Raw genomic sequence first — 26,964 nt, 5'->3', positions numbered from 1 at the left:
GATGTCCTTACAGGACGTCTCCTCTGTTGACAATACACCTTCCATTCACAGTACTAGGACATCTCTGTCGACTGTGCGAAGTCCATTGACAGTAGAGTACTTATCACATTTCTACATAGAACATCTTGTCATAGAACTTCCCCCTGGGTTATCCTATCAACTTCTCTGTATACAGTGCTGATAAATGGAGTTGCAGTAGCATGCTCGAAAGCGTCAGTCAGACACATTCCAGGATGAGGGATGTATGTCAGACAAGTTCTGTCACTGGAATCTATACCCTTGCACGGGTACAAGAGTTCCAGTTCTTTGGCAACGTGAAGTGATTGAGCATGCCTACTTTCCCTTTTCAGTTTCTACTACCAGATTGGTTTTAATACCAATAACATGTATACAAGAAGTTTCATGTTCATGGAATTTTGAATGCCAATAACATGTGTACAAGAAGTTTTATGTTCATGGAATTTTGAACGATGGTTCATAGCTATGCCAAACAACTTTCACTTCCGGTATCGATGAGATCTTACTGATAAGGACAGTAGAATTCATCGGGATACTGATCTCTCTCTTTTCTAATTTCCTTCTTCTCTACCAAGACAGGTAGGAAGATAAGACCTATCAGATATTGGACCTATAGAATACACGTGACTGAAGTATTCCAACTGAGCAGATATGTCTTTCAAGTGATCTGGAGACTAAGTTTTAAAAACTTATTTTCAGTCAAGGAACGGTGTCTGGAACCCCTTTCCTTGGTCCTCGTGCTGTTACATTACTCCTATGAGGAGTGGGAGATTTAGGCAGTAATTGCTGCTTACAGTCCGTGTGATAACAACGTCACCACGATACTAACGACAGTGTAGTTCTCAGACAGACAGAAGTACTTTCAGTAAGATGGCCAGCAAAGTCATCTTTATGTCTGTCGCATTCAGAAAGGACATGTAGTTCGAGTACTGGGATAGGATGTATTTGTGAAATTCACATGCATATCCTCTTACCTTGAAGTGTTGATCATAGGTAGAGGGATCATTTCTCTGCCTAGGGGAATGACCTTTCAAATATACCCTGCAATATCCTGGTGGTCATCAGTACGTTTGAGGCAACATTTCTAGGGACCACAGTCATTCATCGATCTATGGCATCCAGGAAGAACCTGTCGATCTGGGACTAGCATAGAATGTAATTGTGCAGTTCACATTCTTATCCTTTTACCTTGGGTTATTGCCCTTGGGTCCTTGGACTCCTTTTCCTTGGATCCTTGGTGGGTGCTCTATAAGTCATGTAGTTTACCCAGCTCTTAAGGACAGGTTGCATCTCGCCTAAGGAGTGTGGCTACAGGGAGAAGGGTTGGCGGGACTGGATTCCTACCTTCCTCCTGTTTTCTGTCCTTTTCCAGTGGACAGAGGAGCTGGACTGGCTTGCATGCAGGTGATCCGCATAACTGAGTACCCTGTCTATAATCCAATTTTGTTTGATTAATAGATCCATTTCCTACCTTCTCTCTAGCAAGGAGAGAGAAGGACTGACTATGGGCAAGCCAGATGGTTATTTTTAGCTACATAGTTCCGCACCTTTCGAATCAAGGGTTTTCATACTTTCTTTTGATTTGAAGTGCCCAAAAGTCTGGCAGTTGAACATCCCACATATCCAACAGATCAGAGGTATGGTATCCTTTCTTTGCTCTTTCGAGACCAGAAAGAAAATACCAGGTAAGCTGAACTACCAGTCAGTTCAGAGAATTACTTGGAATCCTCCCTCCAATCGTAAGTCTCCATGTGTAAAGACCGATGGTTTGTATTCGTGTAGGAACAAATGACAAATTTTTAATTAATTTGTATTTTTCCTAACATACAAACCTGAGGTCTTTACATAAAAGGTACACCTCTTACCACCCCTCATTCTTTTACCTGGGCCAAAGGTAAACTGTAGAGATTGAATGCATACTGGTTGGGTGGGCGATACTTCTGCCCCTACCGTAGGTAACTGTTATCATAACCACCTTGCAAAAGTTTAACAGCCGGACTTCCAGTTTTGCCGAAAGTTATCCATATGTAAAGACCTCAGGTTTATATGTTAGGAAAAATACAAATTAAATGCAAATTAATTAAGAATTTGTCATGTATATCATTCGTTGGGACTTATTAAGGGGGCGGGGTTCATGTACTGCTGGTCAGAAGCGCCCGGGTCATTTGTCATTTTCCTTTTCATGACTTTATCTTTCATGATTTTGGCACACAAGGAAGCGCGTTTGAATTGTATTCAAGTTTATAAATTTTGTAATCCTACCATCCATGTAAAAAAGGTTGATTTTTATTTGTAATTGTGTGTACTATATAGAATGCGTCTGTGCTTGCTGAGCTTTTTATACAAAGTTTATTTTTTTGGTTTCAGAAAAAGTACAAGAAAGATTTCAGGCGGCAATTCTAATTCCAGTGATTCATCAGATGACAGTATGTCGTCGGTTACCATGGCACTGTTGGGTGGAAAAACTGGGAAGAAGTTTTTCAAGAAGTTGTTGAGTGATGTCTTGACGGATGCTCAGAATCAGGTAGCCAATAATTTCTTGACATTGATTATAGATTATAGATCAGTTTAGGAGACACCAGGTCACAATTCTAGACATATCTATGCTTGCCCATAAGATTTTTTCATGAATTAGAGGTGAAAATTAGAGCTTGGTAAAATTGAACAAGTGAGATGGCAGAAACAGTGTTTCACATCTTAAAAGACAAATGATGTACTTTCTATTCTTGCACAGTGCACACTGTAAATGGTGTCCCCCATGGGGTGGTACTTCTCATTGGCAGGTGGAACTCTTGAAAGACTTAGGATATGTAAATCTCACATTATAACTGTAAAAATTAAATTTTAGTTTTTTTTGCTTGATTTATTTTGTTTTTTATTAGGTTGTTACTATTCATAATTAAAAGTTTTCCCCAAATAAGAAAATTTTCAGTCACTTTTCATAATTCATATGAGAGTTTTAAGGGTTTCAGAAGTTGAATATAGTTATTTGCTTCTTTGGAAGCTAAAACTCAGATAAATGGAAATGTTATAATCTTTTTGAAGCCAAGTAAAAATAGCAGTTATATGTGCATGAGTAAATATTAAATGTAAAGAGTAATAAGAGGGGCGTGAGTGCAAATTTTGTGCCTTTACAAACAAATGCTGGCATATAAAGCAAAAATCATCATAATGGTGTTCTGGGACAGCAGTGAGATAAGGTCTTGGCACTACTGGTGTGGAATGAAGGAGTCAGAAGAATGAGAGTGTACTCTGAAGGATACAGATTGGTGCGACTGAGGTATGCCTGACATAGGAACAATTATCTGGTGATTAATGTTTTTTTTTGGTGAAAAGTGGTGTTAGTATCCCTAAAGCATGTTATCTCCCTCCTTGTAGAACTCTTCAGTCGCACTTAAACCTTTAAGTCTTAGAGGAACACATCCACTCCCTCCTTCTGGATCTCCACTTCTCTGCACCTACTCTTATTATGGTTTGAAATTAGATACCATCAACAACTCAGCAGGACACTCCCCAGACAATCTTGTGAAATACCCTTGTGTATGAACATTGTCCCATGCTAAGTGTTTTTGCTCTGAATGATCATATGGTTGGCTGTGTTCCTTTTTTATGAAAGAAGTGTGTGTTTGGTGAAGGGAAGTGATAATCATCTCTTCCCCTTGTGGGTTTTGAGTAAGTACCTCATTCATATTCTTTGTGGAAAATTCTGATGCGTCAGTATTTATTTTTCCCTTGTTTGTAAGTGATTTCTTAATCATTTTGAGTATATGTTTCAGTGTCATTTTTTAACTTGCAGGGGAAGGAATTTCATATTTGTGCTCTGTTAGAATACATGCTTCTTGTGGTTTTTCATCATTACTGACGTATGTTATGTTGAGGATTTAAGCTTTTTATATGTTGCCTTTTCCTATAACTTGTCTCTCTGCAGGCCCCAGTGGGTTTATAGTTGGTTGACTCTGTCCATAAGGGTTTTCAGCTGAAGATTTAAAGAAAAGAAAGAAAAAGAAAAAGCTGTGGTAGACTGTTAAACTGTACAAACTGTTGCATGATTAAAATATGCGTGTTTGGTGTTAGGAAGCAAATTTTTTGGTGAGTTAGTGTCCCAGTCTCTGTGGGTTAAGCTGTTTAGTGTAAGAGGTGGTGGAGTTGTTTGTGGACTTCTTTTCTGTGGTTGAGCATGCATGATAGTGACCCACCTTCACCAAGCCACAGCACACATTAGAGGTTGCTTGCTGAGGCTTCCCACTTCTTCATATGTTCCATAGGCAAAGATCCCCATGTCTTGTACATATATCCTGATAGGGAGTTGAATAAATCAGAATTTAAGCAATTGCAGAGACACTATTGGGTGTCAGTATACGTAGGAGTTGATCTCAGTAATGTACTGTGTTTATGAATCAATAAGTATTTTGAATTTATGTAATGTCTTGGTTGTTCTAACCTAAAAGTATTAAGGCATAAAAATGGCTGTCTTGTGTTTATGGAATAAGCTTAAAGTTTTTTGAGATTGCATCAAAATTTGAATGATTTTGCGTACAGAATAATTACATGAAAATCAAATATGTATGTGTTGTGTTGTTAGGAAAATTTGGCAGATCCTTTGTTTAATTTTTACATGTAATAGTGGTATTTAGACAGGACTTTTAAAGATTTTATCCTTTTAATTGTAATACAGTTTGTTCCAAGCTGTGGTTGATGCAAGTTTTCATTCATGTCACTTTTATTGACAGGTTACTGAAGCAAAGGAACTGGAGAAGAGTAAAGTAATAGAGAAAATATTAAAGCCAAGACACCCACTTAATGATGTAAGCAATGTAATTAAATCTGATATGAAAACAGTGGAAAATGTTACCTTTTCTCAAATGAGTGATGGATTAACCACTGGTATCTTTAATGGATGTGACCAACCTTTAACTAGCACTACTTTCAACTCGAAGCGTCATGTTAGGAAGTCCACTCGCCTTTCAACAAAAAGAAGTTTGCATAATGCCATATTTGAGAAGATGTCGCCTTTATGTCAGAGGTCAAATTATTCTCCACTCCTGTCTTGTTCAAAATTGGATGAAACAACTTGTCAAGAAAGCACTATCTTAGTTATGAATAACTATGGAGCTTCCCCTGAACTACAGTCAAAACAGCCCTCTGCAAATTCAAAAGCTAATTGTTTAGAAGAAACAATGTTGTACCAAGAAGTTTTGAATCTTCCAGCTACTTCTGCAGTTCATTCAAAAGATGAGACATTTGTCTTGAAGTCCAGTTTCATATCTCAGTCACCTGCAGTTCATTCAAAAGATGAGACATTTGTCTTGAAGTCCAGTTTCATATCTCAGTCACCCCTTCAGATAGACCGTGTAAATAAAGGTAGAGCTCCTGTGAGGCGCTCAACAAGGCTGTCAGCTTTGAAAGCAACTCAACGAAATTTTGAGATTCTAACAGGAACTAGTCCTGCAGCTTCATTATGCAGAAAGAAGGTAACCAAAGGTAAGGTATCATAGTTACATAGTTATTATTGACCTTTTTTTATGTGAGTTTGGGCCTTTGCATCCAAATTTCTTCATGTTTCATAATGTAGCCATATACTGTACTGTGTAGGCTTTTCATTCATGTTTTTGATTTCCTGTTTTTCTGCGTTTCTTAAGGAATTAATAACTGTTAATTATCTTTCATCACTGGAGTATACCAACTCTCCAACTACTGTAATAGAAAAGTTTTCTGTTGGGGGAAAAAAGGATAAAAATTTTTGGAGTCATGTTTGTAAATAGGGAATAGGCCATGAAAAGAGAGTGAGGTTTGATGTTTTTGGTTGGGAGGTATCAAAATGATTGGATTTACTGAGTAATAAGTGTTGAATAGAATGAATTCTGATGCCTTGGAAATGCTGGTTAATTTGTAAGCCACAGATGATAATTCATGATGAAGAAACGGAGCTGTCATACTTCGTAAGTTTTGGAATATTCCTGATTGTGGACAAGGACAGGCATATGCAATTTATACAAGGGTATATATTTATTCCTAAGTGCTTTTGCGGCATAGAACATAAAATTTTATATTTTTTATGGTCTTTTGTAACCTTTTAATAAAAGGATTTTGACAAAGGAAAAATCTATTTCTGGGGAGGGGCCCGTGTCACCCGGTGAAAAAGTCCATTCAGCACTTATTTCTAGGTAATTCCGTTGCTAGATACCAGAGAAAAGCTAAATGTAAAGCTGGGGTTACTACCCCCAGAGCGAGCTCCAAGAAATAGAGTCATGTATGGTAAAGGGTGAGATTGTCACAATCACGGGACCCTGCCCTATAAAGATTCCCAATGTCAAAAGTCCCAACATACATTATATGCATCAGATTTTCTTGTACTTGAAGACTGTGAAAATCATCAGGATGTTAAATGCAATATTTCATTTTGTCATTGACAGTAAAGGTTTATTGATCTCTATAATTTGATTTACAGTCCTAATTTGGACATGATTGAAGTCATACTAATTAACAAATGAAATCATATCACTTGCCTGCTTTTTTTCATGTCCATACCCGGTTGATTATATAGTCTCTATTATATGTACTGCACAGTTGTAGAAATGTTCACAGAATTGCATAAAATATATTAAAATTCAGGTATGATAATGTGTTATTAAAGTTAAATTAGATTACAAGAGCTGAATCGAATATAGACAACCTAATTGGTTACTTATTAAATTCAGGCCCTCAACCAAATGCAACAGTTCTGGTTGCAGGAGATGCAAGCACAACCTTAAGTACTCCAGCAGTGACCAGATGGAAATTAGTTATGAGTCCCAGGTTACAAGAGGACTACTATAAGGAGATCTTGGAGTTACTGAATACTGGAACTGTTCGTCAACTTCAAGCCCTTCCTACCATCGGCCCAAAAACCGCCATGGTTTTGTATAATTACAGGTAAGTTCAGTAATGATGCCTCAGTGGAATTACTTTAAAACTATTTTACTTTTTTTTTAACAAAGTCTGAAAGCAAATTCATGTTTTAATCACAAGAACTTTTGCAATACGTAGGGTTTGATGGACAGGTCAGAAATATGAAAGTTGTGACCATAAGCTATTGTATGTAGAAAAACTCCTTTTGTGTAGTTTAGAGGGGGGCAATCATAGTGGCCTACTATTGGTAGCATCAAAGTCATCATAGATGTCAAATTTATTTTCTCCACACTAGGCAGCTACAGCATTTTGTGTTGACACATGGATGATAGTAGACTTGATACATTTAGTAATCAAGAATCTTGGTTTGAATTCAAATAATACAATTAGCTTAAAAAAAAATATTTTGAAGCTAGGCTGTACCATGACCATCCATGGTTCTGGGTTCAAGGTCCTTTGCTTATTTTGTTTAGCTTTCATTTATGTAGCTATTTATTCATTTGTTCATTAATGTTAATAATTTTAATTATATATTTATTTCTCTCGTTTCTGTGCTGTAGTTTTTTTTTTTTTTTTGTAAAAGTTGATTCTTTTTATGGAAATTTTCTTGCGAGCTCATGGTCTTTTGGTTTGGCAAGTGCTTTGAAAACATTTGTGTTCCTAAAGAGATACAAACTGACACCTTTTAAGTGGTTAATATCTGAATGTGTAGCTGAACAACTGGATGAACATAGCCTCCCAGTTGATCTTGCCACCATGTTTTGGCTGCTTCTGCTTTTGTCTCTGCTTAATGAATGTAGCTCGGTTTTTATTTCTGTGTTTCTTTATTTTTTCTGCTTGTCTTTTGTTTGCATCTTTTGTTTTTATTTGTTGTCTCCTGCTATGTTTTTCTGTCTTGTGGAGAAAAAGTTTAAGCAAGGTAGATGCGAGGATCTGGGATGGCCTTGTGGCTGTTACATGTCTGCAGCATTGGTAGGCCTGTGTAAGTATTGTTCTCATTGTTGAGGTAAAGTCTGTGTCCATTATTTCTTATTTGAGGAGTATGTGAATAGGTTTAGTAGGAAGAAAAATAAGGAAAAGAGGCATTTGCCTTCCTTGTCAGGGAGTTTTACTGCACTGGTGAAATCAGCAGATACTGTGGTGTCCTTTCTTCTGCCATCTTCTGTTCCTTTACCACCTGAGAGTGCTTCTCATGAGTCGAGAACTAACTCTCTCCCAACCAAGAAAGTTTGCTATTCTTTGCCTGATATTGTTGCTTCTGGGGTAGATGTTCCATCTACATCATCTTCCCCTTCTAATAAGAATGACCATTTATTGTTTTATCTTGAGAAAATTTAGCTTGAACTGAATTTTCCATAGCCCATCTTTGTCCACTTTTCTTGTTCGCTTGGTGGAAGTGAAGTACAAAGAACTCTCATCCCTAAATCATCTGTAGCAGTGGTTTTCCTGTTAATGGTAATGCTCCTGCTGTCCACAGCTCATCCTGTGCCTACAGTTACTAGCCAGCTAGAGCAGTTACTAGAAGTTGATGTTCTTGCTGCCCTTCCTCCAGATGAGCATACTGCCATAGCACTGTCCTGTACTAGTTTTGGTCAGACAGCAAGTGTGCTTTTTGGTAAGAAGAATGGAAATGTTCCTGCTTGTCGTCTTTATCATCGTGTTGTTTGTTGTCATCATTTCCCTCTTCACAGCAGTCTGGCAGATGCAAGAGGAAGAAGAGTTAGTTAGTTATAAATGATTTGTTTAACCAGACCTCTGAACTCTCGTAGGGTTCTTCTCGGGCTGGAAAAGGAAGAAGAGTAGACCGGGCAGTAGTCTTAGGAAATGTAGATAGTCTCCTTGATCCAAGGGCATACTTATGACAAGGTGATCTGGTGGACAGTACTCTCAAACTCGCTCCAGTGGATGAATGAAAAGTAATCATTCCTTGGATCTTCTTGTTTTCAGGATCCCATTACTTGGTAATAGTCAGGGTGTGCTGCATATAGACACATTACTCATGGAGTGTGATGTGGCTCTGCAAAAATTTACCTCCCGTTTTCAGGGATTCTTATCTGCCCATAACTTTATCTGGTATACTTTTCACCAGACTTGTAATGGTTTTCGTGTAAATGATGTTTCTTGCAGACCCTTATCCCAAGACCATTTTCTTGTAGGTGGAATGTATTGTCCAGGAATTTTTAGGACACCACCCGCCTAAAAAATGTTTCCTCTTAAAAGGCATTGGTTTGTATCCCATGGGAACTGATATCAAATTTTTCACAGTAATTTGTATTTTTCCTATGTACACAAACCAAAGCCTTTTGATATACAGTCATACCCTGAACTTAGGTGAGGTTAGGTTCCAGACCCCCTCATGCCAGCCGAATTTTCATGCGTTTTGCACGGTCTCTAAAAATGCTAAGAAATGCTTATTTCTAGAGTTTAAACACTAAATATGACTTATCATGCTCCTAAAGTATTAAGCTAACTTTTACATGAAGTTAAAGCTACTGTAATTTTCGTTTAAAAGTTGGCTTAATACATTACCCTTAAAAAAAAGAAATAAATGGTTGACATAAAAGAACTTCTTTATTCTATCTCTTTCTCTTTGTTCTGAAATGTTCTGTCTCTATGTTTTAGAATGGCGCATTTACAGTTCATAGACAGTACACGTAAAATTAGATCAATTTAAAACTATCTACTTTACAGGTAAAGACGCACAGAGAAACAGTAATACGTAGGTAGTAAAAAATGTGTGAGTGCTAACTACGAACGAGAGAGAGAGAGAGAGAAGAGTTGTCCTTACTTAAGAGAGTGAAATTATTTACGAATTATTACGGACACAGCGAGAGAGAGAGAATTACAAGAATCATTTGACCTACTAATTGGCAACACTACACCTTCCTGTCGCATTAAATTGACATATTTGACAGCTTTGCCTTCAAACTTCTCCTCAACACATTAACAAAAGATGAGGGAATGATATTTGTGTGTTTAAAATATGTATCACATATGAATTTTGTAATTACAGTTATATTATTATTATCATTATTATTATTATTATTGATATTTGAAAATTAGTACTTATGGTAAATCATTCATTTACCATACAAAACAAATAAACATATATATATATATGTACCATAAAAAGTCTATGATCTCAGTAAAAGAGAGAGAGAGAGATAGAATTATTATTTTTATTATTTAATGTTATTTAATTTACACATAAAAGCGTGAAAACTTAAAAATTACATAAATAATTAAACAAACAGTTTTGCAGGGTTTCTTGAAGATTCGCAAACGTTTGCGTGTCTGTGAAAAGCTTGTCTATGACAATTAATTAGGTTTCAATGAAAAGTTTGTGTGTCTGTGAATTCATGCAACTCAAATCACGCAAGTTCAGGGTATTACTGTATTCCCACCTCTACCACGTTTAGTCCTCCACACGGAAGATCGACTTGGGCTTACTGTACTTGCTGGGCTTCTTCCTGGAACCCACACTATCTCACTGTGCCACCAAACGGCTAAACCTTGTAACTGCATTCATTAAATCATTCAGTTATGCATGAAAGATAGTTTCAGTTTGAAAAGTTTTGTTTTATGTATCTAGAAACAATACAAATTACTTTGAAAAATTTGGCATATATCTGGAATCTTGTGCCAGATAACCATCCCCAGTGCTTAGGTCTGAATGTATTCATATACCAGACGTTTCCATCCCCAAAGACTGTGAGATTCGGTTATGGGAAAACGCGTATATTTTGATATTGAAGTTCTCAGTATATATTGATATTGAAGTTTGTCCTTAAAATTATCCATAAATTTCTTTCTCTCAACAGACAGATGTATGGTAAATTTGATTCTGTTGAGGATTTAGAAAAAATTCCAGCTTTGCCAAAATCTTTTTACATGCGGTTCATGAAGGTAAGTGAAAAATTCAGTAGTTTTACTTTTTTAGGTCAGATATCTTTGCTTATACTGTAATGCAATATATGATTTTTAAAAAAATTTAATTGAGTTGTGTGTATTAGATCACTTAAATCCGTATTGATCACTGAAATCCCGCCTTGAAAATTATGAGATGCATTCATACGATTGACAAACCCAATACTGAAGAAGATAATAAAGAAGTCATTACTAAAGAAGATAATCAAGAAGGTATTAGAACAGTGATATAATTATGTGAATTGGCACACTTGACGTTCTTTGGGATAGGCATGATTACTTACTTGAAATTCTGAAATATTAGCTAAAATCCAAGAGGACAGCCATTACTACAGGTTCTTTGAAATTAGCAGGTCTGAAGTTTCATAGTAGAAAAAGTCTAACATACAAAGTATGTATATACTTAATAATTTTATTGTATGCCCAAGTATGAAAATACTGAATTCTGCTGATTTGAAAATTCAGGATGGTTATTGCTTCGTTAGTATGAAGTTCAAACTTGCAGAAGCATGACTGGTGCTTGTAACCCTCTGTAAAAATAAAAAGAATTAAGTTAGAAATAAAGCCATGTAAAAATGAAAAAGTAGTAAGCTAGAAATAAACACTTCTTGAAAACTATAGTTTATCATTGTATTATCAGTCAGTCGTCATGAGCACATTATGGGGATAAATTTGAAATAAAATAATGGAAGATTAACAAAATTATTTTAAGGGTTTGTTTCTGTAACTTAAGTATCAGTTGCAGCATATGAAATTAAAGCTAACCTTACTGCCTTCAGTTTTTGTCTCATGAAGGGAAACCAATGAAAGAAGCTACAGTATCTCAAGTATGAAAGCTGACAAGAGGGTAGTGTTACCTCATCCCAACAACTGTAGTCCAGGGGAAACTTTGGACCCCTGATGTTGGGTATGTGATGGGGAAACCTTAGCCTTTGTTTACGTTCATACTTAGAAAAAGCTTCTTTCATTGGTTTCCCTTTATGGGGCAAGGAATGAAGGCAGTAAGGTTAGCAATAATTTCATATATTTCAACCGATATCTGCAGTTATGAAAAATCCTTAAAAGAAATTTTGTCAGAATCTCCAGTATTTTAATTTTATCCAGATAAATTTTTGAGGTGCTGCATACAATATATGAAGATCTAATGTATTTGTTCTGGACAAACCCTTTGGGCCAGCCCCTTGAGAGTTGATCTGAACTCACCGGTCTGGTAAAACCATTTGCTATTAGTAGTGTCTGTAGTTGTACATTCACATTCCAGTATTTCTCAATTTTTTTAAATGTAGCAAAAGTTTGAGGTAACAGTAAACTCAGACTTTGGCCTTAGTAACTTTAAACACCAGCTGACATCATATACAAGAACAGATACAGTGGGCTGATGTCTTACATGTTTAACATCATGCACACTTTTGCAAATGGATTGGTGAAGTACCCTGCATTGTTTTAATGTCATTATTTAAATCATTCCAATAAATAGTGAATGAATATGCCATGGTTATTAGTTACCACTGAGGAGGTGGCGATTCCAGTGCTGGCTTCTGGAAATACTTGCCTTGCCAGATGTGCTGCTCATCAGATATGCTTGATAAGAGCCTCTTGCATGGTAGGGACACTTGTGTATTCTTTTTCACAGACATGATTATTGAGGGCTTTATTTAAAATTTTAACTGGATAAGTCAAGGAGTAAAAAACAGTGAATTATTTTCATACTTATGGGTTTCATTGGTATACACCGTATCACAAAAGGTGCAGACAGATGATGAAATATTCTTTGAGCTTGAAGAATTTCATAGGTTTGGAAGCAGGTTTTCCCTCTTTCTCTAAAGACGCACACTATCACAGCCAATTGCAGCAGGGGAATATAATAACCTACAGAGGTTCTCTTCAAGCATACTAGTCTGTGGAATGGTAAACAAATCTTTCTTTCATCTGCCATCTATACAGCCCACCACTATGTTTTGACAAAAAGCTGAGTGTCAGTTTCTGCATGGGAATAGCTAGTTGTCTTACCATGCATTGTACTTCATCATCTTCATTTCTCATGCCAATTCTGAGGCAAATATTAGTTACTAGTTGCCACTAGTAACTAATATTTTATTGTAGCATGGAGGTTAAGTTACAGTTCCTTCAGTCTCATTTTGAAGAAAATTGGATCAATTCTGGGGAACTTTTCCTATATCTGTTACTGGGTGCCAGTTTCCTTTTCTTTGTAATCTCATGAGCGATTGCAGTGTCTGAAAAAGCATGTGTCGAAAAATGCAATCACTGCATCTGTATCTGTTGGCATACTTGTGTATAATTCAAATACTCTTGATCAGCCCATACAATGAAAGTTTGATGCTTGGGTCAGATAGCACTTGTTAGATGTGCTTTATCAATGGTACCAGCTCTGGTTTGTCTGCATCCAATTCTGCCTGCTTCTTAGGCAAGCATAAGTTCTAGTTGGTTTCTGTTGACGAGTTCTCTAAGCTGATAGGACCTGGCAAGCTTTTTCATGTAAGTCTTCTAGATGTCCACATTCTTTATCCTCTTTCTTTTGCTGTCCTCTTGTGGTACTGAACATTACATTGTGGAGATGAGGTAAGTAAGAGGCAGTGTCTGGGTACTTTCTAATTTAATGTCACAAATTTCTGACAAGACATGGACTTCTGCAAATGGAAAGGTAGCATCTAACATCAGAGCAAGGCAGGCATAATTTTATAGTTAGGTGTGTTTTCTCGTGCCTGGAAAACAGTTAACAATTCTTTGTACAAAATAAGGAAAGTTCTCCATTACATATGGTTCGAAAGCTTGAAGTGTTTTACGTTTACAGATGGTTTTGGTTTTACATATGAGATTGTAATTCCTACAAATACATGAAAATCAGTGCTTCAGCTGACCGTATTTAATCCGTGTTTTCTTGGGAACTCGATGTTCTGCTGTAGGTCAAGTTTGTTGTTTTGGATGGCGAACTCCTGGAGGGCCCAAGCGGGGCCCTACAGTTCCCCCCACAAAAACAGACTCATGGAGATTGGCCATCTTTTAGGGTGTATGCTGGTTTCAGCTTGTCTATCAAGACCCAGATAGTTCTCCCGTCCACTGACATCTGGTAGCGCTTGTCTCTATGCTGCAGGATTCGGTGAGGTCCAGAGAGGGGGGTGCCGGTGTGCATCAGTTCTGATAAACGCATATTTTATTCGGCCCAGTTCTTCAGGGACATACGCTTTCCTGGCTATGACGTATGTTCTTTTTTCTGGCATGATTTGTTTTGATACTCTGCGGACATTAGAGGGGTTGGTTGACTTTGTCAGGTTTTTGAAAACGTCTGCTGGTATTGCTAGTCACTTTCCATGGATTGCTTCGCTGCTATTGTTAGTGGCTGTCCATAGAGTGCTTCTGCCGCTGGTGCGTTAAATGCTGCAAGTGGGGCTGTTCTCAGTCCTAATAAAATCCACGGCAACTTTTTTCTCCACCTCCCATCTCGGCATTTGGCTGTGAGCGCTGTTTTCAGGGAGCTGTGGAACCGCTCTATCATACCATTTGCTTCTGGGTTGTATGCTGCCATGTGTTTTATTTTTGTCCCGAGGCTGGTGGCAAGGGAGTTCTATAGGGTAGACATGAAGTTTGCCCCCCCCCCCTACTTTCCGCTGGTTGCTGTTTGACAGGTATTGCATCAGGCCATCTGGTATTCTGGTCGATGATGAAGAGGTATCTGTACCCCTCAGAGGGGGTAAGGCATTGATTCGTTGCATTGCATTGTGGTATCCCTAACTCTGTATGCCTCGTGACCTTGGATGTTTGGCAGGGGAGACATTCTTGAGCCCATTTCTTGAGGACCGACTTCATGGCCTACCAGATGTATCGTTCCGCCATGATACAGGCGGTGGAATTGCTGGAGTTGTGTGACAGGTCATGGGCGAGACTGAAAGCCTTCCTCCTTAAGACGACGAAATGGTAAGTAGGGTGAGGGTGTCCAGTACTCGTTTCGCAGGCGATGGTCATCTCCATCTTCTATAGCAAAATCCCTCCACGTGAGGGCAGGACTTTCCTGCCAAAGTCGCTGCAGGTCCACATCATCCTTCTGGGCTGCTGCAATCATGGGATATATCTCGATCTGGATGGCGTTGATGGTATTTCTGGAAAGGGCGTCTGTGATGTTGTTGGAAGAGCCCTTCAGGTACCTGATGGTGCAGGAGAACTTGGATATTGCAAACAGGTGATGCTGCTGCTGCGCTGACCAACAGTCTCCATTTTTGGTGAAGGCGTGGACCAAGAGTTGCTGTCCGTTTGCACCACGAACTGCCGTCCCTTGAGCATTTGTCGGAAATGCCAAACAGCGTGGTGGACTGCCAGCAACTCTCTGTCAAAATGGGAGTGTTTCTGTTCCTCTGGAGAAAGCTTTTTGCTAAAGAATGCCAACGGCCGACGACTTTCGTCTGTATCTTGCTCGAGTACTGCGGCCATTGCTGTGTTACTTGCTTCAGTTGTCAGAGTTAGGGACCTATTGGGACAGAGGAATCATTAGTGTTGCTACGGAACTCGGCTTGTTCGGCTAATTGAAAAGCTGTCTCTTGTGTGTCAGAACAACATAAAGAATTTGGCTTTCCCTTTAAGCATTTATGTAAAGGGGACATGATTTCAGCTAGGTTGGGTGTGGATCAGTGGTAATAGTTGATCATGCCAGCAGATTCTTGGATCACATTGGTATTTGTCCTTGGGAAATCAGTGATGGCTTGGACCTCCGTCGGGAGGGGTTTGACTCCTTCGGGGCTTATTTCTCCAGGACTTGCCTTACTTCCTTTATGTGCTGTTTATAGTTGGGGCTGGATATCAGGATATTGTTGACACAAACAATGCAGCAGGGGAGGTTCCCCAGTTTCTCATCCATGAGGCATTGGAAGATTGCACCAGCATTTTGAAGGCCGAAACAGCTGTAGTTGAAGGTGTATGTCCTGAAGGGGGTTATGATAGCTGTTTTTTGTATCTTCTTTTGCTACCTGGACGTGGTAGTACTCCTTCAGCAGGTCAATATTTGTGAATACTTTGGTGCCTTCTAGCTGGTTTGTTATGCCAGTAATATTAGGCAGGGGTATCTATATGGTATTGTTTTGACACTGCGTCGTCGTTAATCACTGCAGGGCCACCATATACCATCTGCTTTAGGTACCATGTGGAGTGGGGATGCCCACAGGCTGGCAGATTCCTGCCTGTTCCATGGCATGGAATACTTGTTTGGAGTAGGCTAGTTTGTCCGGGGCCAAAAGTCTGAAGCGTGTGTCGACTGGGTGGCCCTCGGTGACGATGTGGTGCTTGATATGGCATTTTGCGAGGCTCGTTAGGTCGTGCTGGAGGACATCTTTGAATACTTCAGGAAATTCATGAAGGAGGTGACACATCTTTGGTCCCAATGTGGGGTTTGCTGTTGTTCTTGGAGTGATGGGTGCTATAGAGCTGTCTCTGCGAATCAGCTGCTGTCTTGCTACATCTACCAGCATGTCATGGGCTCTCAGGAAATCTGGTCTTGATAGTGTGATTGTGACGTTTGCTGTGATGAATGTCCAACTGTATGGTGTGCTGTTGAATGATAATTTTATTGTTCTTTTTCCATATATTTTAGGTGGGGCACCACTGACAGTAGACACCTGGAGAGTGCTGGGGGTGGGGTTGAGGCGTTCGTACAGGTTGGATGGAACAAACGACTTACATGCGCTTGTGTCGACGAGGAATTGTTTGTGGATATATCATCTGTGGTGTAAAAACATGTGGAGTGTTTTCGTTTGTACCTGGAAGAAAGACGGCAAAAGATAGACTTGTTCCCTGTATAGGCATCCAGTCTGCCCATCGCTAATGGATAGTTGCTTGATAGCAGGTAGCAGTTCTCGTATTTTTGGGCCTCACTTGCGAATCTCTAGTGGAAGAAACATAGGCTCTTTGGATGTTCTTTTTTGATCCTGTGTTTATGTTTATTCTCCTTCCTGTAGTTTTGGAAGCGGTGTATGGGAATGGCTGGGCCCTCTGGCTCGCTGTCCGGTTCTGTCGCTTTGTTGCTGTGGTTGTTGGGTGGCTGCTGCTACAGGTGGTTGAATGGATTCTAATGATGTCTGGGCCAGATGAACTGTGTCTACCATTCTCAGGAATTCACTAAGGGGCATGGTGGATGCGTTGGGTATCGCGACTGTTTGGCTTGGCAACTTTATCAGGAGGCCCTCCCTCACAAGGTCTAGCATCGTTTCTGATTGGCCGTTTGCGTCAGGGATTGCTAATAGCCATCTTAGTTGTTTGTAGATGTGTGATGGCTGTTGGTCTCCTGTCTATGAATTTTCTAGCTCTGAGGGCAGGGGTCATGCTGAAGGACAACTTCAGTTGTGACTTCAACCTCTCATACGTGGCAGTGGTCTGTTGCTTGGCTGGCCACTCTGCGATTTGTTCGAAGACGTCGTCTGGCAGGAACTCTAGGACGGCGTCGGCTTTGTGTGATGACGATGTAATCTTTTGGGTCTGAAGATGTTTCCACTCTGAAGAACCAGGCCAGGTTGTGCATCATGAGTAGGGCCAGGTGGACAGGTGCAGCTGTGGTGTTGTCGCTCATTGAGCTGGCAATGTCAGTCATCTCGGTGGTCACCAGTGTGGAAATGAGGTGAGTAAGAGGCAGCGTCTGGGTACTTTGTAATTTAATGTCACAAATTTCTGACAAGACATGGACTTCCGCAAACGGAAAGGTAGCATCTAACATCAGAGCAAGACAGACATAATTTTACAGTCAGGTGCGTTTTCTCACACCTGGAAAACAATTAACAATTCTTTGTATAAAATAAGGAAAGTTCTCCATTACATACGGTTCGAAAGCTTGAAGTGTTTTAAATTTACAGATGGTTTTGGTTTTACAAATGAGATACTGTAGTTCCTGCAGATGCATGAAAATCACTGCTTCCGCCTCCGTCTTTGATTTGTGTTTTCTGGGGAAGCTCAATGTTCTCCGGCAGGTCAAGTTTATTGTTTTGGACGGTGGATGCCTGGAGGGCCCAAGCATGGCCCTACAGTACAATATTTGACGTTTATCCTGCTGATTATATTGCTTTACCAGTTTCCTTAATCTCTAGTGAGGCAGCCCGACAACATATGGGAGCTATTGCCAGCAGTGTTTTTCAGTATTACAAAAAAGATTTTTCATGTAAACCCATTAAAATGATGCCTTATTCCATGTAAAACTTTGGTATTTAAAAAGAGCGAGAAAACAGGAGTAAAGTTAAATGGGCTGTAAATCTTCTTATCTAGAGGAAATAAAAATGAATGAGTAGTAAAGCTTGGGGGCTAAAGCTAGATGTGTCAAATGGCCCTAGGGTCTCAGTGCTCAGGCTGTTTCCCAAAGTTCCACACATCCCATCCATCCAACAAGGAACTGCAGAGAGCCCTTATTCTTCCTACTATGTACTAGGCAAGACATTGCAGATAGTACCTTGTCTGTGAATACTAGATCTGTAAACAAAATTGGTATTTGCTGAATATAAATACAGAACTTGTTGTGGTAATTATATATGATAGAAGCTTGTAATCATGTGGATGTTCAAATGTATAGTAAATTGATATTAGTTTTCTTTGCTTTTCAGGCTAACCTCATGAACCGGCTCTCTTTTGGCCTTTAACTTAGCTGTGGTTGAAATCGCACCAGATATATATTTTTTTTTTCCAACAAGATGATACATTTTTCATAAGTCTTTTTGTGTAATGAATTTTCTTTACATAATTATTGACTTTGCCATTGCTATGTGAAAATATCAGGTCCCATTAGTTACTTTTGCAAGGGACTTGTTGCATTTTGCATGTTAATTTTTAACATTTCTTGATCTCATTTATGGTAATTATTTTCCATCAGTGTGAAGCTTTATTGGATTTTGCTCATGATCTGTGTTTCATGCATTCTTGGATTTTGTTTTCCTTGAAGGGTATCAGTATACATACGCAAGTTGCAATTTTATTATTGGATTTTGTTCATGATATGTGTTTCATGCATTCTTAGATTTTGCTTTCTGTGAAGTTGCAATTTTATTTAAATGTAACAAAGTTCAATCAGTCTAATATTTTTTTTGTTTATTACTTGTGAAAATATGCCATAAGAAATATATGGTCCCTGTGTCTGGGACAGATATTTAAGAGCAATATTGTAGGTGTCTGTTTCTGCGACGTATTTGATAGCAATACTGTAGGTATGGTGTCTGGAAGCCAAGCTGCCCAAAAGAAGAGATGTTTAGTAGGAATCAGAGGATCATCGTGGGTTTTTAATATTTTTATGAAACACTAGATGTTTATAATTTTTTCTTCTAATATTTTTGGACTTATCAGTAAATATATATACAGTATACTGTATATATGTACATACTTACTGATATGTGTATTTTAATGGGCAAATTTATGTACCTGTACAATGCTAATATTCATGTATATTTTTTATATGATAGATGGAAGAAGCACATTTCACTGTAAAAGGTAAAGATACAGGATTTCCTAAAGTACAGTAAATATATGCCAAATCCGATTATTAAAACTGAAATCTGAGCAAAATACATCAATTCAAATCAAAGAAATACAGTTGAGAGGATATAAAAAAATATAAGGAACAGACTGGAGCAAAATATAGAAGACAAAAAGGAACCAGCAAAAATATATACAAACTTCATTCTTTCAAGGATGTGAGAAAATTTGTAGCTAGCAAAGCACATTACTGTACTGTAATTCGTCATGGCTCTCAGCCCATGTGTAATTACAGTAGTATACTTTGCTAGCTACAAACCACATCCTTGAAAGAATGATAGAAATAAGAACGAAAGAAACAAACAAACAATAAAAAAGGATAATGTATAAAATGTTAATACACTAATGATCATTATGATATCCATGTTTTTGGTAGTGAAATTCATATTGTACCACTAATATAACTACTCGTGTAAATAAATAACACAATAAACAAAGATCAAGGAAGAACAGGAAACAAAGTGAAGAGGTAAACTAGCTTACATTTATGAAATGTTACATTAGTATTTAATGAAATTAGATGCAATGTTTCTGTCCTGAAGAAAAGTTGAATTTAAGCATTTTATTCGACTTGCAAGGACTTTGCAGATTTAAACCATTTTATAATGTTAAGAATGAAATGATGCAAGTCATTTTTTATCATAAAAGTGTTCCTGTCCAAATACTGTACCGGGAAGGAGAGTGTGCAGTTAATTTTTTTGGTTCTGAATTGAAACCATTGCATATTTTACAACACAAATTTTTAATAATATCAGATTAGGTAATCATGAAATTACTTAATATAAGGCTCAACCAAATGACTTGTTTTAAAATGAAGTATGATTTTCAGTGTTTTGGTTCCTAATAAGTAAGCCTAATGATAATTATGTAAGAAATGTCTGTTTTCAAAAGAAAAGCAACGAGTTGTAGAACCTAAGTTGTGCCTGTTTCCTGGCTTAGTATGTAATTTTGCATAGTTCAACTGTATATTCTGTTTAATCTTCAGTGCTTTTGTTTTCTTTAATATTTTTTATTTGGCATTATATTTTCGCTTGTAGTGTCGTGCACATTGTTGATAAACTCAGTTTTCTTTCTCTCACTCTGCCAGTCATAATGAACTTGCTTTGTATGTTAGGCATATAAGACCTTTTGAATTACTATGTACTTTTTATGTATAAAATACCCTGTAGTTAAAACATCCTTCCTTGTTAAGTATATAAAAAAAGACCATTTGGGTAAAATATCTATCCTTTCTATTTACAAAAGGCCTTGGAGCATTGAGCATTTAGCAGGACGAGGTCAGTTGGTGAAAAGAAAAATAACGCATTGAAGATTATCAAATATTCTCAGGAAAATTAGGTTTCTATTTTGCTCCTGTGATTTCAGAAGGATTTCAGAATATTTAAATTTGCTTATCAAGTGGATGATGTATTGTAAGTTTTCGAAGTTTCATATTTCAATTTAACCCCTAAGATGATTAAAGCCATGGTAGATTAGTATCACAAAAACTGGTGTAGTACGGTACTGCTTCATTTATATTCTGAAAAATGTTTCAACATGCTTCTAGCCCTCATGTGGAAGTAACTACTATAAGTAGTGCCTTATGTACAAGCTTACCATTTGTTTATTAATAACTAATTTCAGCCAGCAAGGACTTATAGTAGTTATTTGCTCTTGGAGTCTGATTAACTACAAATATGTATGGTTGAATTGTATATTGAAAATTGAGGCAAATATACTTTTGCAATACTACTGTAGAAAGATATTCCTGTAATTGTATCACCAAAATTTTAATAATGATAATGCCTATTTAGCTGTGAAGATTCAATGATTTGTATTTGATAAGTATTTCATAGGGGATAACATAATAGAGTTGCAATTTGATAACTCATACTCTAACCCTCTCACGCTTACGGGGGTTCCTATAGCGCTACCTGGTACGCGACTTATGCCATGGAGGGAAAAGTGGGGCTCGCGCAGAAAAGTTTCTTTGTAAAAAATCGATACGTCCAAACTATAACTGATATAGGCTTCTGGTTTGTTTTATGATGTTGGCAAATGATTGAATTTTTTCCTAAAGCAATCAGAAAATCTTTGCAAGGCTTAGAAATAGTAAAAAAGACATGATTAACGTGAAATTTTTAATGAAAATCGTAGATATTTTTTTGAAATCATGAAAAATATAATAATTAGGTTTGGGGAGTTTATTTTATACGTAAATTGTGTGGAAATGTTTGAACTTTCACGTGGAAGCAATCATTTTGCTATAAATGTGTTTGCTAATTAGCTGTTACCGATTAAAAAACGCTAATTTTTGTTACCGATTAAAAAACGGTAATTTTTTACAGAGAATTTTCAGACATTCCAACCTACTTATGTTGACGTTTCGTATCGTACCTAAGTAAGGAATAAAGATATAAAAAAAATAAAGGTGGCATTAGAAAGCTGAATAAGTTTCCTATAAAACGCACAAAAGAATGATATACAGTATGTATTGTTAGAATAAAATTGAGCAATTGTTGTTAGATTACGGACAATCTTTTTTTTTTAAAGAAAATGAACGGCAATGATTATTATATAAATGTTGATATTTTTACATTTTGCTGTTCAGCACGTTAAAGTACAAAGAATGACCATTTGAATGGTATATAGTACATGGACATTGAAGTTATTTAAACAGGCGTACAAAAAATTATCTACACATGCATAAATTCCTGCCGAACTACGGTGTTCAACGCGTATATACATACGCTGACATTTTTCGTAATTACTTGGTAATAAATAATGCTAGAAAAAAGTGAAAACTGCAATGGGAAGCTGAATAAATTTCCTATATATATGTATTACCTAAAATCAGTAGGTGTTCTCAGTAAATAATTGAGCAATTGAAGCTTTTTTTTTTTGGTGGATTTCCCCAGAAAATAACACCGATGATGCGGAAATCGCGTCATCAGAGCACTTATGACAAAAAATTTATTGTAACAGTTTCGCGTCATCGGATCACCAGAGGGCTAATGTGCACATTAATGGTCTGAACTGATTCTATATCTGGGAATACCTTCATTAAGTTTTCATATTAAATAAGGATAGAATTTATGCTCTCTCATCTGTCTCCAACTCGCAGATATGTATGTTATGTATAAAGTTGTCATATGTTTAAGAATCCTTGAAATTTAGTTTTTTTGTTTTAAAAAAGCAAATATTTACTTTATGAAATTATCTGAATATAATGTACAATATTGCTGTTATTGTATCTTTTCATAGTTTTATATCTTAGATTATTTTTCTGTACTTTATATTTTCCTTGTCAGTCTCTCTTATCTTAACAGAAAAAGTTTTGTTTTTGTTTGCAGTTTCTTCTTTCTGTAATTTGTAAATAAAAAAAATCAATTTCTTTCACTGTAGTAGTTTTGTCATCTCAAGACATTACCTTCTGTTGTCTCTGTACTGTAATTTCATTAGGTCATTAGATCATTTTTATATTTGAACTATAGATTAGTGTATTTTTACTGCTAGGTACAAATTACATTTTTTTTGTATGCCCTAGGATAAGAAATGTACAAAAGAGCAAATTTGTAGCTGGAGGATTTGGAAATTAATGGATAGGGGATTTTGCAGAGCCTTTAGTTGAGCCTTGCATGATGCTGTGTTGTCTAAGCATTTGCTTTATGGGAGAAAGATTAGCCAGTGGAACAGAAAGTACTGCAATGTGTTTGGCACCTTTCTGTAGTAAGTAATAAGTAGATCATAGCTCTTAATTGATGTACACCAAAATTTACCTCAATTTCTGACTCTTGTGTTATACTCCTCTATATTTGATGCTTTACAGTGCTATCACAATTCTTGAGTGTCTCACGCAACCTTTGCTTTTTATCATGCCTATATAATTAGCTATTTTTGTTCTTTGTCAGATGCATTCTCAGGATTTACAAATGTGTGATGTAACATCTTCCTGTTTCAAGGTACTACTTCAGTTGCTTCATTGTAGTGATTGCCTTTGTGATTAAATTTCTTGGGACCAAGTAAAAATTATAATTGTTGATTTGAAAATCAACAATAATTTGTAAACCTGCACTCCTGCAGCATTTTTTTTATATCATCTGTGCACAAACAATGTTTTGGCAATCACAAGTTTATGGAATGAAGCAAAGTAATTTAAACCAACTCTGTATATAAATAAAAATTGTACTTGTTAACTACATGGATCATCATTCTTTGGTTAAAATAGGTACTTAAGGCGAAGGACCTAGCTTTTATGGGGCTAATGATTCACAAGTAGATTTAAGGTAAATTACTTGTTTGTTAAGGAAATGATGAAAGTTATATTTTTGGTGGATTGTATGCTACTTGATTAAAAATCTCCACTATGAAGATTTCTTGTACCTTGATACTGTACATAATTAAAAATTCTAAAGAAAATTTTTGTATGTATGCTTATCCTTAATCTGGTATTCCCACAGTACATCAGCAAGGGAATTAACAGTGGATGGGGGATTGTAACTTAAACTTTTAATATCCAACTAATTTTTGCAGATTCATAACCTGTTACTTTACGAAATTTGCTTGACTTTTTGTATTTGTTTCCATCGTAATTAAATAATACCATATTTTTAGTAACCTGTATTTTTCCTAGGTATACAAACCAGAGCATTTTGTACAAGTATTTTTCAGTGGGAACTGGAAACTGTCTTTGGAAACTTTGTAAAATGGTAAAAAGGTGGTTATCTAGAGGTAGAATGACGAGTGGGGGAACTTTAACTAACCTGCTGCAAGTTGGCATTTTTTCCTTATATCTCGGGGACAAGTTTGGTAGGTGAGGTGAGATTATGATTACATGGGAGACTTCCATCTCAACTGACTACTGACAAGTTAAATCTCTACCAGGAAACATGCACTTTGAGTCAAGATTGTGACTAGGGGAGGAATGACTCTTGTGACCTCATAATTATTCAGATGATGAACCCTATTCATAATCTGGCATAGGGGTGCAAGATTGTTAGGGCTTTAGCCAGGTTGAGGTGTATCTGAATTCTTACTAAGAAAACTTTTGAGAACCAAGTTTGGCCCTGGAGATAGGGTAGCACATGATGAGAAGGAGCTAGTATCTGGGTCAACTGTAAACTGATCGGTTCAGACGATAGCTTTACCACTGGCCCACCCCTTGTGACCCCACATTGTGAAAAGGGAGTGTGGAGGTAGTAAACACCTTACAAGCTAAAGCTCTGAGATAGGATGCCTGATTATGAAGTCTACCTGCCTTTTGGTCTGTCCAGCATATACTCTGCCAAACTGCTGCTTTACAAATCCCTACATGTACAAACTAGGCTTACACCATCAGTTAAGGATTTGTTGTGGGAATATAAAAAATATAACTAAAGTTGGAAACAAAGAAGTTTTGTCAGAATTTCCATTGGCAAATCCCTTGGGCTAACCCTGTGAAAACTAAAGAAATAAGCTCAGTGGTCTGGTTAAACTTACGTTTGCCTGTCAGTAAAGGAACTCGTTTGGCTCCCCGCAAACAAGTTTTTGCCACGAGCTCAATAATGAGAACAAGAGGATTCCTAGACCTCTGAGAGCCATACAAGATACACAAGGCTGTGAGACTTGTCAACACGCTACAACAAGGGAAGGCCAGCAGAATGAGGGTGAGATTTTGATTAAAGGTTCTACAGCACCAGAGTTATGCAGCAGATGTGTCATATCCCTATCCAAAGGCTGGAGCTAACAGTGGACAAAACTGTTCAAAGCTCCAATGAACATAGACAACCCAGCCAAGGAAGAGAGGTCAGGCAAAGCAGTAGGCTTCACCAGAGGGACGGGGATGAGCTCATCTCAGTGAAGGTGGACAAGTCAGTCTGCAATCTACTTTTAAGTAGTTCCAATTGGAGGGCCCCCCCATCTATGATGCCAATCAGAGAATATGGTCCACTCTGTGGTACACGGTAGTTGAAGTTACCTTAAAATGTGTGGCTAACAGAGGAGAGCTAGCAGGTTGGGTTACCATGGAGCTCCAAGGGTTATGTGAGACCCAGAGTGAAAAATAGTATGTTGAGTACTTAGCAAGTCAGACTGACATGAGGCAAAACAAAGATACCCAGATGTCACAAGAGCTGCTAAAAGATATTTTCTCAGGCAGCCTTGGGTTGTAGAACAGAACAGAAGCAGAACACTGGGAACTTCTTTATAACCATATGGCAAATGGGTTGACCACTGGAGTTACCCAAAGCTCAAAAAACCTGTCTGTATGAAAGAAAGCAGGCCCAATTCTGTCCCAACTAACTGGCCCTGGCAGTTGAAGTGGTCTTGCAAATAACTTTTCTTTTAGCTGGAATGCCCATGGCTAACAGCAGCAATGGCAAGTCCACTTGTGCATCTGCATTGCCAACTGCTGTCACTTATTGACTACAGTGATAGTCACATGATCTTGGAGTATTGCAGCTATGCACTGCAAGCACTCTGAAGATATGAGAAAGAATGTTCTCTGTCTGCACTTGTAGAGCAGAGAGATTTTCAGTTGCACACCTCACCCCACCTTGATGTGTCTGAGAACAAACGCATCTCTGGAGAAAGTGATTTGAAAAGAAATCTCAATTAGGAGGTTTCCATTGTCCAGCCGCCAGGCGAGGTCTTCTCTTGCTCTAGGCTCAAGTTGCACATGGTGAGAGGATGAGCTGCTTGAGGCCAATCAATGAAGTGAACCTGGGTGCAGGTACCTGACAGAAAATCTCCAAAGGCAACAAGTGACCAAGAATGATGTGCCCAAGGAAAGCTGGTTGTTTTTCTTGCAACAGAACAGCATTGTCACCTCCCTGAGCTTGCTTTAGCGAGAGCCTTACAAAAATATCTCACTGCTGCCATGCCTATCAGTGTACCCCATTTCTGACTGCTGCTTGGGTACAAGATCCAACTTACTCTCAGTTATAACAACCCCAAGGTTGGGTCTCTTTTCTGGAGCAATTGCATCTCTAGGACACTTGAACCAGCTAGTGAGATAAACACCTTGAGGTAACACAGATGTATTTCTTGTGAGCGATACTAAGCTGACACCAAGGTGAACGCTCGCATGAATGCTTAGGGCTGTTGCCAGTGTGAAGCACAGGCAGACAAAACAGAGGTAGTTCCTTCCCGGAGGATTGATGGCTGGGCATCTGAAAATAAGCATCTTTCCAATCTACCAAAAGCATTGGGTTGTCCCCTCTGATGGAATAAAACATGAAAAGGGTAGTTTCCATCTGATTCAAGTTTGTAGCACTACACTCCTCAGAAAGGAATTGGTGGACACACTCCAACCCTTAGTGAGCTTCTCATTAAGAAAGGCACTGTAAAAGACTTGGGACAGATTAACAATGACTTCCAGTGCATTCTTTTCCAGCAACACACTTGCTTCTCAAGAACAGCCAGAGCTTGAGAGATTCTGAGGGGTAGTCCAGAAAAGGGATTAGTGTCAGAAGAGAGGTCTGTAGTCCTTGAGTAGTCTACAACTGTCCTTCAGAATACAGGCTATCCCAACTCAAGGCAGCTAGAGAAAGAAACGGTTTATCTAATGTCTCATTCCCTTCTTCACCTAGCCACCCCTTCAAGCCAGAGCTGTAGGGGGTTTTTAAAAAGTCTGGGAAGACTCTTTGACATTTTGTGAGGAGGAAG

At 38.0% G+C, this 26,964-nt stretch overlaps 1 protein-coding gene and 1 long non-coding RNA gene across 2 annotated transcripts in view; one reads left to right on the top strand and one right to left on the bottom strand.

Annotated features, from left to right (window-relative positions):
• The window catches only part of LOC136840429 (uncharacterized), an 82,683-nt gene extending 58,944 nt beyond the window's left edge, over positions 1-23,739 (top strand). Inside the window, exons 9-13 of the mRNA XM_067107130.1 lie at positions 2,386-2,542; positions 4,749-5,499; positions 6,717-6,930; positions 10,728-10,812; positions 18,420-23,739. Coding sequence (XP_066963231.1) covers positions 2,386-2,542; positions 4,749-5,499; positions 6,717-6,930; positions 10,728-10,812; positions 18,420-18,455 — 1,243 coding nt within the window. The 3' untranslated portion in view covers positions 18,456-23,739. The remainder of the gene's footprint in view (positions 1-2,385; positions 2,543-4,748; positions 5,500-6,716; positions 6,931-10,727; positions 10,813-18,419) is intronic.
• Positions 11,237-26,964, bottom strand: part of LOC136840530 (uncharacterized) — a 32,181-nt gene continuing 16,453 nt past the window's right edge. The window contains exon 3 of the long non-coding RNA XR_010853658.1: positions 11,237-11,363. This is a non-coding gene — a long non-coding RNA (uncharacterized lncRNA). The remainder of the gene's footprint in view (positions 11,364-26,964) is intronic.

The sequence above is a fragment of the Macrobrachium rosenbergii genome, chromosome 1 (assembly GCF_040412425.1).
Source record: "Macrobrachium rosenbergii isolate ZJJX-2024 chromosome 1, ASM4041242v1, whole genome shotgun sequence".
NCBI classification, from domain to species: Eukaryota; Metazoa; Arthropoda; class Malacostraca; order Decapoda; family Palaemonidae; genus Macrobrachium; species Macrobrachium rosenbergii.
This window is presented reverse-complemented; position numbering and strand designations above follow the sequence as displayed.